The following is a 16706-nucleotide window of genomic DNA, read 5'->3' as shown; positions in this document are numbered from 1 at the left end:
CGCGGCTGGCTTTTTTTTTTTTTTGTTATCTGAAAAGGTATCTCCGAGGTGACGAGGAAAACAAGCAAGCAGGACTGGTGCCCGCCCAGCCAGTAACACCACGCAGGCTGGGAAAAACAGGCACGAGCTCTGACCCCCAGCTGCCCCTCCCCGCCCCTTCCTCAAGACAGGTCTCGCCGCTCACCGCCGCTGAGGAGCCGCTTTGCCTCCGATTTCCCTTCAGTTCCTTCACCCCCATCCCAAAGATTCCCCTCAATCTCGCCTCCATACGACTCCACCCTCCCTCACACCCCTCAGCTGCCCCTTCCGCGGCTCTTCCCGCACCTCGCACCACGATTCCTCCTCACCTCACCGCGCCGCCCTCACCCCCTCCTCAGCTCCCCTCTCAGCAATCGTCCGACTCCGCCCCTTCTCCCCTTCCACCAATCAGCGCGCGTTCTTTCGCAAAGCCCCGCCCACCGCACAACAGCTCCCCTCATCCCCTCCCTCGAGCCCTGGGCCGAGCATCGCGCCAGGCAGTTACCGCTCGCTGATTGGCCGCTCGCCCTTCTCACTTCGGCCAACCGCGTTGACGAAAGGCAGAAAGGTCCCATTGCCTCTTGGATCCGCCCCAACCACTTGCTGACCAATAGCCACCTTTTCAGCTCCTCCCGCCTTCGTCTCTCCACCAATCAGAGAGACGGTTACCATGGCAGCGGCGTGGCGGCATCAGCCAATGGGGGAAGGTAGTATTGAGCACCGGCCTGACTGAACTGGAACCGCCCCGAGGCAGCGGCCGCCGGGATGGTGAGTGCGGTCCGGCGGCTCCGCTCTCCCGGCAACGGGGTCGCGGGGCCGCCCATGTCAGCCTGCAGCGGCCCCGGGGCGAGTTGAGGGGGCCGCCGTTCCGCAGGACTTTCCCGCTCTTCCCGGGGCGGTCTGATGCCCGTTTGCTCTTGTGTTGCTATGCCAAGGCCTCCAGCTTCAAGAAGCCCTCGCTGGGAGCAGCGTCCCAGAGGAAGAAATCGAGTCCCAAGCCGGAGTTGACCGAAGAGCAGAAGCAGGAGATCCGGGAGGCCTTCGACCTGTTTGACACAGATGGCACCGGGAACATTGATGTTAAGGAGCTGAAGGTGAGGCTTCCTATTGCTGAAAGCACGGCCTGACACAGGAACGGACCTGCAGATGTGTTTTCTGGAGTGAAACCCTTGCTGTCAATAAGCACATCGCCCTCTAGCTGTAACTTTTACTACTTTCAGGTGCTCGGAGCATTTGAAACCATGCAAAGTGTTCCTGTACATTCATTAAGGCTTTCTCACAAAAATGAAAAAACCTGAAGTTCCCTGTGGTCTGCAAGCTTAAGAGCTTCCATCTTTGAGCTGTCAGATTAAAGTCTGCAAGGAGTTCAATTGAGTAGCAAGTATGACAGAAGCTTCTTGCACGGAGTCACTTGTATTAAAGCATGGTTAATTTTTTTTTTTTTTTTTAAACCTTCCTTCCAAGACATTTCTAAGTCTTACAGTTGCCACTTTGCTTACACAAGAGCATTAAGTGAGCTTTTTTGAATTGTTACTCAGTGTCACATTTGTCATGTAAAAGAGAGGGTTAGTAGCAATTCTCCTCACAGGAAAGCAGCTGTATTGTCTTCTAGCAGCACTGGAAATCACTACAGCACTACATGATAATATTGTTTGTGGGGTTTTTTTTTGTTTAAAAAAAATAAAAACAGGATACTTTTATTCTGAATGCCCACCATAGAAATTAAACTGTTACATACCAAAACAGGTATGCTAGGACTTAATCCAGATTTCTTTTGAGAAATCTTTTCTCCCAACCTTATTTCCATCTCCCTGCCAGTTCTCACAAGAGGGTGTCGCCACAGTGGTTCAATGTGTTTAGGAAACTCTGGAATTAAAGAAAAGGAAGGAAGGATGTCTAGAAGAATACAACTGGCTGCGTGTTTTCTGCATCCCAACATGCCCTCGTGCAATGAAAAACATTGCTTTAAGAGAGCTCCTTGACCTTGCTGCTCTCCTTGAGAACATGATCTACTGTGGTATGGCACAAAGTTTAACTGTGTTTGTCATTAAGAGATATTTTTCCTGCTACAGTTTTGTATGACTAATTTCTTTTGGCCTTACAGGTGGCCATGAGAGCACTAGGGTTTGAACCTAAGAAAGAAGAAATCAAGAAAATGATATCAGATATCGATAAGGAAGGAACAGGAAAAATCAGTTTCAATGACTTCTTGGCAGTGATGACCCAGAAAATGGTATGTAAGCTTTAGAAGTGAAAGAAGAAATTTTGAAAATGGATGAGTCACTTTCACCTCCTCTTGGTTTTAGTGGAAGATGAGAAAAAGCACAGACAGACCACACACCTCCCCCTTCTCCCTATCTTAAAGCTTCATCAAATTTAGTTACTAACATTAAGTAAGTTCTGTCATATTATGGCTTTTTTGAGTGTTCATTTATAGTTCACTCTTAATGCTAAACAAGTAAGTTAAATCTTACCTGGTCATAGGCCAGTTCACTCATTTACTTGAATATTATGGTTGAAATGTCATTAATAAGCTTCTTTAACAATCAGTTTTATGCACGTATGACAAGGGAACCAGAACTTTTATCACAGATGAAAGACAACTCTAGCATACGGAACTCTGTCAGGAGCATTGATGCATTACATGGATAAAAGATATTTACAGATGAGATTTCTGCTTTTAAAAGTCCTAGAAAATATTGGGTAAAAGCAAGTATTTAACAGTGAAGGATCCTGACACTGAAATCCTGAAGTTGTCTAACAAGATATGAAAGAAAAGAACTTGAAGCCCTGAGGATCAAGCAGCATTACTGTGTCTTTCTACCTTCAGCTTTTGCGTGTATGTTTGTGGCAGTGCATGTATGTTTAAAGTTATGAGACTTTCTTAGTCTTTCTAATTCTTGTATGCTATAATTGCAATTTCTGAGTATTATACGTAGTATAACTAATGCTTTTCTCCTTAAACTTAAGGCTGATAAAGATTCCAAAGAGGAGATTCTCAAAGCTTTTAAGCTCTTTGATGATGATGAAACTGGCAAAATCTCTTTCAAAAACCTCAAACGTGTAGCCAAAGAACTGGGTGAAAATCTTACAGATGAAGAGCTGCAGGTTTGTACCTGGTGTAAGCAACCATGCGTTCCCCTCACAAAGGGACAACATCACTTCTAACAGGTTCTGAGTGATGCTAAGCAAAGTATTAGCAGGTACACAATGACTGTATACAGAAGAAAGAAAAGGGGAAGCTTACCCAGCTGGTGAAGGGGCTCTCTAGCTATGCAGCACTTCTCAGCAAGCAGCCCACACCTAAGAGATTTCTCCCTTCTGTGGCTGGCTCTTATATGAGCCCCGGGAGGCTCCACCGTGGGTCCACCCCTTGTGGCCATGTGTAGAGCACAGGTGTAAACAATTTGCCTGTGTTCCCTGGGCCAGACACACCCCTTCACCCCTTCACCAGATGCTCAATTACCAGTTCAAGCTGTGACCCAGCAGTTCCCCTACATCATATGATGCACAAACACTCATTATCAGCCTTTGTGGATTGTGGGAGTTTAAAGGTCCAGGTTATGCTTTCTTCACTGAATTGAAAGACAGTCACAGAATGTTTGTGTATTAGTTGGTTTCATGTTTAGTTTTAAATCCATGTAAATAGCCACAATCTCATTCTCCTCCTGCTTGGGGAGCTGAAGTCTCTCTCTAACTATTGAGAATAAAGTGTGAGAATCTGTTTCTCACTGGGGAAGGAAGCCACTTCAGGGGTCACTATGATTTTCAGTGCTGTCCTCTAGCATCCCATGGGATCTTTGCTATTAAGCTGTAATGCTTAATTTAAGCTCTTTCCCTAAAGAAACGGAAAAGTGCTGTCAATTCAGAAATAGAAATTCTAAGGCCAAAGATGGGTTAAGCATACGTGGTTAAATTGTGTCACAGTAACTGTCACTCTCTGTGGAATTACAGTGATGGGAAAGGAACAACTGCTCCAAGCACTCCATTTCTTCCAGGATAGCTCCTTTGAAAGGACATACCCTACACATAGTTTTGTGAAACATATTTAAACACGTTGCCTAGTTTAAAAAATACTTCAAAGCATGTTAGGTCTGACTTTGAGCCAACACTGTCCTGTCCAATGCTATTTACTAAAGAGTGATTCTAATTCTGAATTCATCTAATCATTCTGATTCTACTCTAATCTGCATCTCATTTCTGAACACAAATATCTTTCAGGAAATGATTGATGAAGCAGATAGAGATGGGGATGGGGAAGTGAACGAGCAGGAATTCTTGCGGATCATGAAGAAGACCAGCCTTTACTGAAACTGAATTTTGTTGTATTTGTTTGCACACGTGTGTGTATGTCTGGTAGGTGCCTCACTTTTTTCCAGCTTTTTATTTCTATAAAGAGACCAGAAAAGTTAGGTCAATGCTTTCTTTTAAGCAAATGATCTGAAACTTGTGTTTGTGAACAGTTACCAACTTAACCTGCTTACATGTAGCAACGTGGTTGCTTGTTTGCGCTCGTAAGGTGTTTGCACTGTTCGTTTTCAAGACAGACATTACATTTTTCAGTAACAGTATTCAGATCCTTATCTGACTGTAAGACACATGTCAGATCATTATGATTTGGAAAAGAAAGAACTCAAAATATGAGAGTGTACAGTTGTATTTCCCAGCAGTTGAAGCTTCTAGTTTAATGCCTTGACTTGGGCTCAGTTACAGTGAATTCTTTATATGACATATTTGTGGGGATCAGCTTTTTTTACGCTGTCTTATGGTGATTATTCCCTCCCCCTTTTTTATTATGTTCTTAAAACTGAAAAAGTAAGTAAATGGACTACTGCAACTTAACCTCCTGCTATTCAGTTCACACATTTAAAGGAATCTCGTTGCAGAAAGAGAAAATTAGCAGTGCTGGTGATATATACATTTGCAGGAATATTCAGTGGTTTCAAATATAAGATTGTACTTCAAATAAAATGTCTTATTTTAAACCATCAGAGTTGTGGAAAGAAGTATACAAAAACACATCTCCACTGGGACAGCACTGTCTGATCTTTGGGCAAATAATAAAAAGGATTACTATGGGTACTTCAGAGTGGAGACTTGAAATCTCCAGAAGGGTCTAGTTACGAAATGCTTGGCTGGAGACACAAAACTACGCTATATTCTGTCTTTGAAGTGCATCTGTCTGAGGTGAGAGCAGAAGGGAAGGATGGCTTCTGCTTTGTGTTGGAAGGAAACAAGCACCCCGGTCCTTCCGCTACTTCTGTTTGTTCCAGCAGTTCCTCTGGCATCCTTCCTCCTCACTCTCAGATGAGAGAAGAATGAATTCTTCCTCTGCAGAAATTTTAATATCTTCCAGGCTCCTCAATTCAAACACAATTCCTTTGCTTTTGACAGTATCTGCCTTTTTCCCTTTGCTGACCATTCAATTTACTCGAACAATTCATAAACATGGGGAAAAATCGAAAGCTAAACTAGACATGAAAGATAACAATAATTGAACTCGGCCTGTATTACGTAGAATTCCTTTCAGACCTTTTTCTGCCTTTGAAAACTGATTGATAGCAGCAATGTGTCAGAAGGGAGCAGATTGTTGCAGTCTCTTGTGCCCCCGTGTGGCGAAGGAGAAGACGCACAGGAAAACGGCAAAAACGTCAAAAGCTCGGCTTATTCATCAAACGAGCTCAATTTATTAGCAAGTTTGTCGGTTTCTGTACAGCTTCCAGTCTTTTATCCACTCCACTCCATTCTCGGGTGACCTTCTATTGCTGCTGCAGTGATTCACGGTTTTGTTTAATCCTGCCGTGCGGAAATCCGACTTTTAGCCTTAAACTTCATTTTTTTCACCTAAAAACCGCAGCGCAATACGCAGTTCCTTGCTGATGGTTCTCCTGCAGAGATGCACAACGCGGGTCATTCTTTGTCAGAAATGATGCACTTCAGACTTAGGCTGTCCAGGCAGATGAGCCACCCATCCAAATTTCAAATACAGGACAGTGTGGGCTTATTTCGAATTATTTGCTGCCAATTAGAAAGGATTCTGTGCGCTTTTCCCTGGGAGCAAACCTCCAGGATAGAGCCACGGTTGAAAACGAACCACACGAAACCACGCAACGCTCATTTTCTCCAGCGCAAAGCTGCATCCTTCACAACAGTGACTCGCTCCGTCCCTCAGGACGAGCCTGGTGCCGTGCCCCAGCCCTGGTGCTGTTCTGGAAGCGCCGCACCCTTCCTACTGGAAGCCTGGCGACCCCGCAGCGCGGACACCGGCGGGCGGGTAGAAGGCGGCGTGACGGAGCCGCGGCACCAGCCCCCGCCCGCTCTGCGCCTCGCCCAATCAGCTCGCACGCTTTAACTGACAGGCAGGTGCGATGGCCAACGGCAGCGCGGTTGCCATAGCGCCGGGAGGCTGGGCGCTGCCGGCGGCGGGATGGTGAGCTGGTGGGATCCGCCGGTCCTGTGAGCGGTCCCCAGGAGGGGCTGCTGCTGGTCCGAGGATCTCGGGTCTCTCCGCTGCAGGCTGCTGGCGGCCCGAAGGCTCCGGGGAAGGAGCCGGCCCCCACGTTACCGGTCAGCGCTGAGCAGAGGCAGCAGCTGCGAGAGGCCTTTGACACGTTCGACCCCGACGGCTCCGGCCTGATGGATGTCAAGGACCTGAAGGCAGGAAGCCGCGAAAATGCAGCGTGTTCACTGGTGAAATGGAAGCACGGGGAGCGGAGCGAAGGCTGCGCGGTTTAGCAGCCCCTCCCTGCAGGGAGGCACGCCGGGGCGGCTGAAGCTGCCCGTTCCCCTCTGCTGCTCAGGAGTCTCCTCTGCTTTCTTCCTTTGCACAGCAATCGCTTCCTGTAGATGTGCAAGCGAAGCTTTCTAGCAGCCCCACATCAACGGCTTTTACAAGGGACGGCACATGCCTTGTGTAGCTGAAGGGCTGCAGCTCCCAGGGGATGTTTGGGCTTGGATCCCCGGCCCGGAGAGCTGACAGGGATGCTTTGTGAGCGCAGGTGCTCTCGGAACCAAAATTACCTGTAGTCAAACAAAGGTGACAGTAAACAGAAATGTTGCAAGTAGGGGTAATCATTCACAAGCACAAATAAGCCTAATAATTTACAAGCTCCACCTGTTGTGGAGCTGTTACAGAGCAATTAGTGTTTGCTACTTATTGCTTTTGGATCACTTGCCGAACTGTCAGGCGTTGCTGCTAGAACTCTGGCTTGTTATGCAGCCAGCAATCATGCAAGAATGGTGTCAGTGTTTTAGCCAGGTTTCCTTAGGAAGGACTGAAGCCTCCCTTCTCCTTGGCACTTCCCGCAGATCTTCCCTCCCAGTTTTCCACAACCTCGTACTGCTGACATCAGACAGCTACAGAACACTGTTCTTTAGGGACAAAATGGAGGATGAATGGCTTGTTCTGTGTTTTGTACAGCCCTTTCCTCTCCTGCTGCTCAGATATTTTGCACACAATTCCTTCCCATTCGCTTATAGAGGAGGGTTGAGCCAGCTTGTCTGCGTGGAGATGCTGGGAGACAAGCTGGTTAGCACAGTTCTTGCCCTTCCATTTGTTGCTGTCTCAACTGTATGTGCAATTGTCCTAGCTAATTGCAGAAGCATGGAGGAAATTGCATGGGAAAAGTGATCTGGGTTAAAAATAAATTTAATATTACAAATATATGTACACATATGCAAATATACAGTCATTTCCTGGCACTGTTGAGATGGAGGAATGCAGTGCTAATTGGCAGGGGAGCAATAAGGAGCTGATGGGAATGGTGAAGAGCAGCAAGCAAGTAGTGTGTCAGAGACTGTGCCTTGAAAAATCACATCCTGGATCTCTAAAAGGTCTTCTCTGAAAGACCTTCACATTCCAAGGATGGTTGTTTTCAGTCATTCTGATTTCAGCAACTCCTTTTTCTGTTTGGCCTGATAAATAAGTGCTTGTGTTGATAAGCTGCAATATATGGGCAAAAATGAGCACCTGGAATGGGGCTGTGGGATTTGAAATTTCTTAATCAGGTTTGTCACCAAGTTGGCTTCATGAACGTGTGCAGCCTTCTGGCACAGGCCCAGTTTCACTGCAGAGTCAGAAGGCTGCTCTGTTGTCTGCCCTGTAGACAGGCTGTTTGTCCTGTTATCTTTCCACAGAGCCAAAAAGTTGTTCCTCCCCCTTCCCACCCCCACCCCCCTTTACGTGCACCTACTTGCTTCAAATGTCTTTTCTGCTTTGTTTCTTTTTGACTTGTACAGTGACGTTGATCTGCTTTCTCATTTGGCAGCTAACGATGAGAGCTCTGGGCTGTGAACTCAGAAAAGCGGAGATGAAGAGAATTATCTCTGAAGTTGATGAGAATGGGTCAGGGAAGATAAACTTTGAGTCATTTCTGCGGGTGATGACCCAGAAAATGGTGTGTGAGCCCAGCTGGTCGCAAAGACTGAAATTCCTCTTGCTTAACTTTACAATGCAGGTACTTGCAGTAGATTGGGTTACTGGTTCCCTGCAGGAGAGAAACAGGACTTTCATCTGAGGTATTTTAGATATCTGCCCTTGGGTGAGTTGTCTTTACCACTCCCCGCCTTTTCCACAAGGATCTAGGATGGCTAGTTCAGGTAGTTTTGCATTTCAGCAGACAATTCCTCCCTATCGTTGAGTGCACTGAGCGCAGTGCCTGGGATCTTTCCTTGGAAACTGAAGGACTTGGAAATCTCCAGGAAGGAGTCCCACTGTCAGCCCTCAGACCGTAGCAGAGATAGACCTAATAGGAATGAGTGCAGTCTCCCCTCTCCCCCTTTAAATCTTTACATGTGGAATTTCAGCTCCGTATTTATAATCTCAGAGTTCTAGATTGTCTCAAAACCAAAACAGCAGGGAGCAAATGTCACACACCAGATGAAAATGAAAAATCCCCTCCTGTGGGCAATAGCCACTCGAGCCTGTGGAGTGTCCTCAGATCTGCTGTTTGATACCAGCCCTTTGTTTCATGTGTCTTAGTCTGCATTGCCCTTCTGGGATTCCTTTGCTCATACACCTCTGTATGCTCTAGTACCTGGCTGTGTGCAGACATAGGCTGTTCTCAAACAGCGCCAGCATGACTGCTTTTGCCCCTCACATCCTTGTAATTTCATTGCAAGGCTTGGTGAGATGACTGGGTCAGAGCTGGCACTGCCATTCCTGTGTACATGCCATCAGAGTTGCCAGGGTGTGTGTTTTTGGACCTATGCTAAGAGCAAAGTGAAGATCCATATTTTCCCCATAGTAATGCTTTGGAGTTCAGTCAAAGCCCACACCTAATTGAAGGCTTGTGTACACATTGCTTGTGTGTGAGGTAAATAAAGGCAGCAATGGCCAGCGCAAGCCTGGCTCACTTTTGAAATAAAATACAGCTGTAGCCATTGGATCGTTCTTGGCAGCGGCTTCCACTTCAGTAGAGTTGCTAATCTCTCTCTTCCTGACAAAGCTTGGCCAGGATATTCCAGGCCAAGTCCCCATACTGTTCAAAAAACTTCTGTTTTAGCTTTTCCTTTAATACATGGTAACACTGAGAAAAGAAGAGGAAAAAAGTGAAAGAAAAGTAAAAGAGGAACAGCAATGGTAAATAGCCCTCCTCTGTGACTAAATTGATACCTTGGATTTTATTCCAAATGTTTGCTGGGTAAAGTGTCTGAGTAGGGATTGTAGAGTGGTATGATGTCATGCCTGCATGAAGACATTTTTCATTTCCTTGCTAAGGCGGAGCCATTTTCAAAAGAGGAGATCCTGAAAGGTTTCAAGCTGTTTGATTATGATGGCACCGGCAAGATCTCTTTTGAGAAACTCAAGCTGGTGGCTAGTGAGGTTAAAGAAGACATCACAGACGAGGAGCTGCAGGTTTGTGAAGCACAAGCGTATTTCTCTTGCTCAGGGAGGGAGTGTAAAGGTTTACGGATTGGGAAATTGTGCTTTGTTTCTTTGCAACAGACACAATCTGTTATGTTAACAAGAAGCCTTGCCTGAGATCTTTATTGGTCTTTAGGCTTTATGATCTCCATCCTCTCATATCCCACCTAATCTGGTCTCCCAAATCTTCATTGTCTGACAGGAGATGATTGATGAAGCAGACGTGGATGGAGATGGGGGAGTGGATCCAGAAGAGTTTTTGCAGATTCTGACATTGTCTGACCTGTAACTACATGATTTTCTTTATTTCTCCCATTCAATTGTAAACAACTGTTTGCAGTATCACTTCTTTCCAACTTTTGAATTTTTTTGTGTGTTGCCTTTCTTGGGTGTGAAAACACACTGAGATGTTTCATTTTTGGTGTTGATTCTGCTCCATCACTGCAGGCAGTTTTCTATATCCCAGTAAACAGTTCTGTTGCTAGCTCTGTGTCTGTGTGGGTTAATTCTAAAGGTTGAGATTAATTCAAATTCATTAGCCTTCCCCTAGAGTTCTCTGTATTGTAACTGCATCCCATGGCTTTTCAGCCTGATAAAGTTAGTCAAAACACTCTTAATCTCAGAAAATATAAATTTCAAACATTAGTATTTATGATAAAAACTTCTGTACCTTTCCTGATTCTCTGGTATTATGTAAAAGACAAGAGTTTGAGGGCTCGGGAGCAGTTATTTTCCATACGGTAGTGAATATCTTAGACTTTGAATTTTCCTTCCAAAGTCGCAGTACAGGAGAACAACTATACAGCTATGAGACTAGAAGATGTAATGAGGTCAGGTCTCCCATGGATTTGTGCTTCCTTCCTAATGAAATGCAAATTCAGACTGAATTTTCTTCATGATTGGAATGCTCAGCACAGTTTTCTCTGGGTATTGTCGACCAGGGGATCTGTAGACTTTCCATGCTAAGCATACATTTCCGTCTTTTTCCTGGCAGCTACTGCCCCCAAACTGGCTGATCCTTCATGTCTTGCAGGCTTTTCAATTTTTAGTAAATGTTATGGAGGGTGGGCAATTGCTTAAAAATGATTGGTAGGAGAAGCAGTGGAAAAAATATAGAAAAGCTAAGGGCCATTTTTATTTAAAAACAAAACCAACAACGTGGTACAATTGTCATTCTGGGCCATTGTGACCCTGCCAGAAGTGCTCGAGTTCCTCTTTGCAGCTCCACTGCAGCATGGGGGTACGTTCCTTCCTATTTTGATCACTGGTATAGTCTTGAAGGATCTTGCCATGTTGCTGAGAGTGCAAAAATGTGCATGTGTTTTGGAAAGGATGTAAAGAGCCTGACGAGTTCACTTAGAAGAGTCTCAGAAAATAATTACTGGCTTAGAAAAAATGTCTGAATACTGTGAGAATTTAACAGTTCAGCCTGCAATTATTATGTGATGCTGCATATAGAATAAGAGCCTATATACGAACATACAAGCTACCATCTAAAATACTTTTCAATCTAATGGAGACAAACCTTTCAAAATCCTGAAGCTGGAAGTAAGCTGTTCAACTACAAAAAGAAATAAGGCATGGCTTATCTTAAATAACAGTGATTAACTGTAGGAACGAGCCATCAAATGGCATAGCAGTGTCTCTAAGCAAAGAACAAATCTGCTCAGCAGGTTTGCTTCAGTAAAATGTGAGTTACTGTGCTCCTGGAGAGCAGTCAGATTACGCAGATGAATAGATCCTTCTGGCCTTACAAATCAGTGCCTGGCCTGTTATCTGAACAACTATATGTAGTACTCAGTTATTTTTAGTGTCTTCTCTTTGCCAAAATTCACTGTCACCCAACCAGTTTCCAGCCTGACGTTCCAGTTTCAGCTAGATGGGTATCTTGTCTGTCCCTGTAGCAATGCAGAATTGTTGCTTCCACATAATTTCTAGGAATTTTCCTAGAGATTGAAAGCAGTTGGAAATTGCAGCATTTTCTTTGGGATGCCCAGATTTCACCCTTGACACTTTCCACCTAGACTACTTCCAAAATACCCCCATGCTATTGTAACTGGTCTCTCATTAATACAAGAGAAGAATTTAACAACTTCTTGTTAAACCTTCCTGCTAATGTTGGTTTGCTTCTGCTTTTACCAAGTCTGAGTTCTGAGAAAACCTAGGAAAACTAGGGGGGGTTGTTACTGCTGACTTCCTTCTGTGCTATTTTCCCCACTTACTGTCCAGCCACCAGCACTAAGAACACATCCTAACGCAGAGTAAAAGACAAAAATAAAAGCAGCATTCAGCCTTTGTAAAATATGCCTGTTTTATTCAGTACCAAAATTGTGCTCCTTCCTTTTGCCACTAATTCATCTATTCTGTGATATGGTGAAAAGTAGGGAGAGATAGATTTATAACAAATCTCTGAACAATTCCCGTTCACACATGATGTGCTTGTTAGGTCAGCCAAATCATAACTGAAAAGACCCAGGCAACTGCCCAGCTACTCAGAACCACAGATAATGGTGGCAATCTGTGGACATCTGGCATCTGTGTGCCAGCTTATGGTGCACTGACACTCATTACAGAATCACAGAACTGCTGCTGATTTGGGGTCAGCACAGTAAATGGTATGTCCATGATAAAATATGCCAATCTTACATTGCTCCAGTTCTCTCACCCCAGCAGCCACTGGTGTTGCAATGTGGGGAAGAACTCTGAGTAGCAGTTTGCCTGTTGACATTTGGCTTTGTGGCATTTAGGCAAGCCTGATCACTTCTTTGACCATTTTTCCAATACCATCATAGATCTCATGAATGGGGGCATTGCACATGAAGGCACTGGTGGTCACCAGCTTGTTCTTCACATCCACGTGAACTTCAGTGACGTGTTTGTTTATGTGCTTGCAGCCAAGTTCCTTCACAGTCTCAGCAGTCTTTGCATAAGGCCATCTATAAGAAAAAAGACCAATGTAGAGGATCTGAGAAAAGCCTACAATAAAAAAATGTTTGCACCTCACAACAGCATCTTCTCGGCCGTTACAGAGAGGATGGTCCCTATAAAAAGCCTGCTTTATAGGTTCTAAATCTTTCCCTGTCAAAAGAATTTTCCTAAGGCTGTAGCATCAGGAAAATCTCCAGATTACAGTGCTGAAGTAAAGCTGACATAAAACCTTGATGTTCCAGCATAGTTGTTCTGCTGCTTAATTCTATGCACTCTAGACTTATTTTGGGGTTTGGTTTCTTCACCAGCTTTCTATACCATTAACGAGAGCCATCAGTTTCTTTCCTGCCACTGGGAGAATTCAGTCACAGCTTTCATGGATGGATAATGTCAGTCTTAATCCCTGCCTTTTATGTGTTATGCAGCCATCTTGTTCCTAGCCAGGATCTGCTTAACTTCTAGTCAGTGGTCCAGCATCTTCCCCACCTTTCCTGCCCTGGGACTGAAAGGTGCACGATGCACAGAACTAGATACACTGGGGAGAGATTGCTGATTCTGTGACTTTCATGGTACAGTTATGTATTAGCATCCCAAGGTTACTTACTTCTCACACTCTGTGTCATGACCGACAGTCAGCTCGCAGCCTGGGAAGATTTTGGCTGCCAGCACTGGGGAAATGCAGCACAGACCAATGGGCTTTTTGGCAGCATGGAAAGCCTTCAGGACATCCTCCACTTCTTTGGAGACTGTGCAGTTCTTTCCTTGGGTGGCCCAAGTACTCAGGTTTTTAGCCACTCCAAAGCCACCTGAGAAGAGGGAAACAGGTTAGACAGGAAGATTAGTGCCCTGGGGCAGGGCTTCTGTCAGCTATGGTTTGTCAGAATGTTAAAATGGATTTGGTGGATAGAAGCCTTTAGGCAGTATTGATGAAAGAAAGCAAAACCTTTGCAAGCCCCTGAATATTCTCAGCTCCTGACCACCATAAGATAAGATTCTAAAGCACCACCTCTGTTTCTAAAGAAAACCGGAGAGGTATCAGTGCACTGCTGGTTACCCTGTTCCACTTATGAGCTCTTCTCTTTCAGCACGCTGACAAGCTTTCACTTGTCTTTTAATCCTTGTGCCGGGTCTCATCCAACCCCAGTGAAATACTTTCACCGAAGACTGATTTCAGAAGAGATTGCACTTTTCACTTCTGAGTCACCCTCTCTGTGTCCCAGCTTTTGCTTCTCTTGATAATAAGGCAGGCATGTTGGTGAGGGAGGGGATAGTCTTACATCTGGTAGAAAGAAGCTAAGTAGATGGTACAGAGAGTAAGTCAACTGGTGGTTATCTGCTCTCTCTGCTTGGGACAAATTTCTGCCATGTGCTCTTGTAATATAAGTTTATGCAAGCACAGATGGAGGATGTCCATCATTCCAGTCCTGTCTCCCAAATTATCTTCTTCCCCAGTGGCTTTGCCCAATTTCTCTCAGCCCATGTTTTTCAAGGCTTACATATATCTAAGCTGTTCCAAGACCATAGGCATGCAGATCCCACATACCAACCTACCTGGTATAATTAAGGCATCCAGCCCCTTGACATCCAGCTTAGCTAGATCCTTGATGTTGCCTCTGGCTATTCTGGCACTTTCAACTAGTACATTGCGCTTCTCCTGAGTTGGCTGTCCTTTCACGTGGTCTACCACATGCATCTGGTCAACATTAGGAGCAAAAACCTCTGCCTGAGAAGGGAAGAAAAGGTCTGTTATCCCTCAGGCACGTATTCTAAACATGTTCAATACCATAGGTAGCAAATTAAAACACTTGAGTTGCTTTGTTAGGAAAGACCTTTGTTGGTGGTTGCAATGAGCCTCAGGCTCACCTGTATGCAATAGTGGGATCAGGAAGGTTATTGTTATATGTAGTGTTATATTTTGGGAGCTGAAATGGTGGAGAAGGAGCAGCCACTCCTTTCCTTCCCAAGAAAACAAGTTGTTCCAAGAGCCATGCACAAAGCTCATTTCCTAGAGTTTTCCATTCATGTCCCAAGCAACCACTTTTGCTGTGGTGGGCCCCGTCTGTGCTCATAAAGCCAGTTATCCCATACAGTCGCTGAGTTTTCTCCACTAGAGGTCCCTGCCAACCAAGGGATAAGCTCAGGGCGATGCTTTAAGCTCGACAGTTTAAGGTAAGGCGGGAGAACTGCAGCAGCTGCAGGAGCGAAGGGAAAGAGGCGAGACTACAGGCAGCAGAGAGACAGTTTAGACAGGTCTCAGCTTTAACCCACACTGCGAACACAGTCTGAAGGCTTTGGAATTGGGTGGGCAGGCCCTGCAGTAGTGTGCCTTCATGTTTAGTGGAGCAGTTCCGATTTCCAAGAAAGCAGCTCCAACCCAGATCTGTGGGTGGCTCGGAGCTGAAAGGAATTGCACAGGGCTCCTCTCCTCTTCCTCTCTCAAAGAGCAGCTGTTGTGACTAGTGGTGTAACAGCAGTTGCTGCAGGATCACCCTTTTTCCCCTTTCTCCAGTTCAACTCACAAGGATTCATCTATTTCCTGTTTCAATCTTCAGTGTTTTGAAAGGATGAGTTTCAAACAGCCAAAGTCATTGGTAGTCTTTGAAATAGAAGTACCAAAGCAGAAGAGAGGAAGTGTAAGCCAGAAACAGAGAGGTTCACTTAAGAAAGTTGGCTTCAGAGTTTGAGTAGCACACAGAGTTGCTGAGCACAAAGCACACAGCCAGTCCTCTCATAGAGCACAGCTGTGAGCACAAAGCAGAGAGCAAAGCATTCTTCATGTTTGCTGTAGCAGCCCTGACACTGCTGTCTGCTTTGACTCCTCTCACAACGCTTTGCAGCGGCCCCAGCGAAAGTGAGAAACTTGATTGGTCTAGCAAGATGCAAAGCTGCTAAGAGCAGTGCTTTGTGCAAGAGAGACAAAGTGAAAAGCAGAGCCTGGGCAAAAGGAGACAGAAATGGGGCAGGAGCCTCTTACCTGTGCCCCCTCCCTGCTGAGATGCACCAACACAGCCGAAGACTCGTGGATCTCACTGCCATCATACACCCCACAGCCAGACAGCACAACAGCCACTCTCTTTCCCATGGTCACAGAAAGAGCAGAAGGATTCCCCGGAGAGCTCCAGATTGCTGTGCATCTCTGTGAACTGCCTGGAGCCTTTTATAGCTTGATCCCTCCCCCAGGAGCAGGTGGGGCCAGAAGGGTTGGGCTGAATTTCTTACTGGCAAGATGGTTTTATTTCCAGCGCCACAGGCAGGGTGTGTAAATATTATTTGTTTCCTCAACTGACTGCTCCCATGCAGACATTCTTACCAGCACGTTGTCTCTAGAGCATCCCCAACTGACGTGAGCTGTTCAACAGAGCAGCTGTTTTTCCTTTTGAGATGTCGGTTTTCCATTCTAGTTCAGACTAAAGCAGTAAAATCTTTGTGCGTAAGATGGTATCGCAGGGAGCTAGCCCACAGCAAGTATTCCAGCCAGTGCAGTTCCTCTATGTGCCCCATTTTGAAGACCCTACACTGCACCAGCAGCTTCTCTCCTTTTAACACCAAGGTATCCTTTTCTGACCTTAAGTGTCCTCACCCTCCCTGAAGAGCAGTTTTGCAGTTGTTTCCTGGCCTTCAGGTCCTGAGTTAGGAATGAATAACACAATTCCCCATCAACAGCACCATCTGTCCAAGGAGGTAACAACAACATTTGCAAGGAAAATGGTAGTAGGAACTGGCAGAACCCTGACCAATACAGATGTACATGGTTGCAAGGTTCACAGCATGTGGCGGGGATGCTTCCTGGCTCATGTGGAGACCCGTTCTCTCTTGTCCTTGATATGCTTATACCTGAAAAGATAATGAGCATTTCTGATTTAGCTTTTCAGTGTTGAAATAACCTCTTAAGCTT

The 16706-nt window shown here is 45.4% G+C and overlaps 3 protein-coding genes across 3 annotated transcripts; 2 read left to right on the top strand and 1 right to left on the bottom strand.

Moving 5' to 3' along the window:
* Positions 1 to 783: 783 nt before the first annotated feature.
* LOC306951334 (centrin-2) lies at positions 784 to 4329 on the top strand (the record flags this gene model as incomplete). The annotated part of the gene is made up of 5 exons (XM_079541821.1): positions 784 to 864; positions 954 to 1112; positions 2123 to 2251; positions 2989 to 3126; positions 4240 to 4329. The coding sequence occupies 5 exons, from the start codon at positions 784 to 786 to the stop codon at positions 4327 to 4329; spliced, it is 597 nt and encodes a 198-aa protein (XP_079397947.1).
* Positions 4330 to 6386: 2057 nt separating this feature from the next.
* On the top strand, positions 6387 to 10172 carry LOC306951333 (uncharacterized protein; the record flags this gene model as incomplete). The annotated part of the gene is made up of 5 exons (XM_079541820.1): positions 6387 to 6404; positions 6535 to 6708; positions 8286 to 8414; positions 9737 to 9874; positions 10086 to 10172. 5 exons carry the CDS (start codon positions 6387 to 6389, stop codon positions 10170 to 10172), a joined length of 546 nt encoding a protein of 181 aa, XP_079397946.1.
* A 2454-nt stretch (positions 10173 to 12626) lies between these two features.
* LOC306951571 (glutamine amidotransferase-like class 1 domain-containing protein 3, mitochondrial) lies at positions 12627 to 15893 on the bottom strand (the record flags this gene model as incomplete). Its single annotated transcript, XM_079542098.1, has 4 exons — positions 12627 to 12819; positions 13416 to 13617; positions 14363 to 14534; positions 15786 to 15893. 4 exons carry the CDS (start codon positions 15891 to 15893, stop codon positions 12627 to 12629), a joined length of 675 nt encoding a protein of 224 aa, XP_079398224.1.
* Positions 15894 to 16706: the final 813 nt, after the last annotated feature.

The sequence above is a fragment of the Tetrao urogallus genome (genome assembly GCF_951394365.1).
Source record: "Tetrao urogallus genome assembly, chromosome: 13".
Classification (NCBI taxonomy): domain Eukaryota; kingdom Metazoa; phylum Chordata; class Aves; order Galliformes; family Phasianidae; genus Tetrao; species Tetrao urogallus.
Note: the sequence above shows the minus strand (reverse complement) of the source record. Positions and strands in the feature narration are given on the sequence as shown.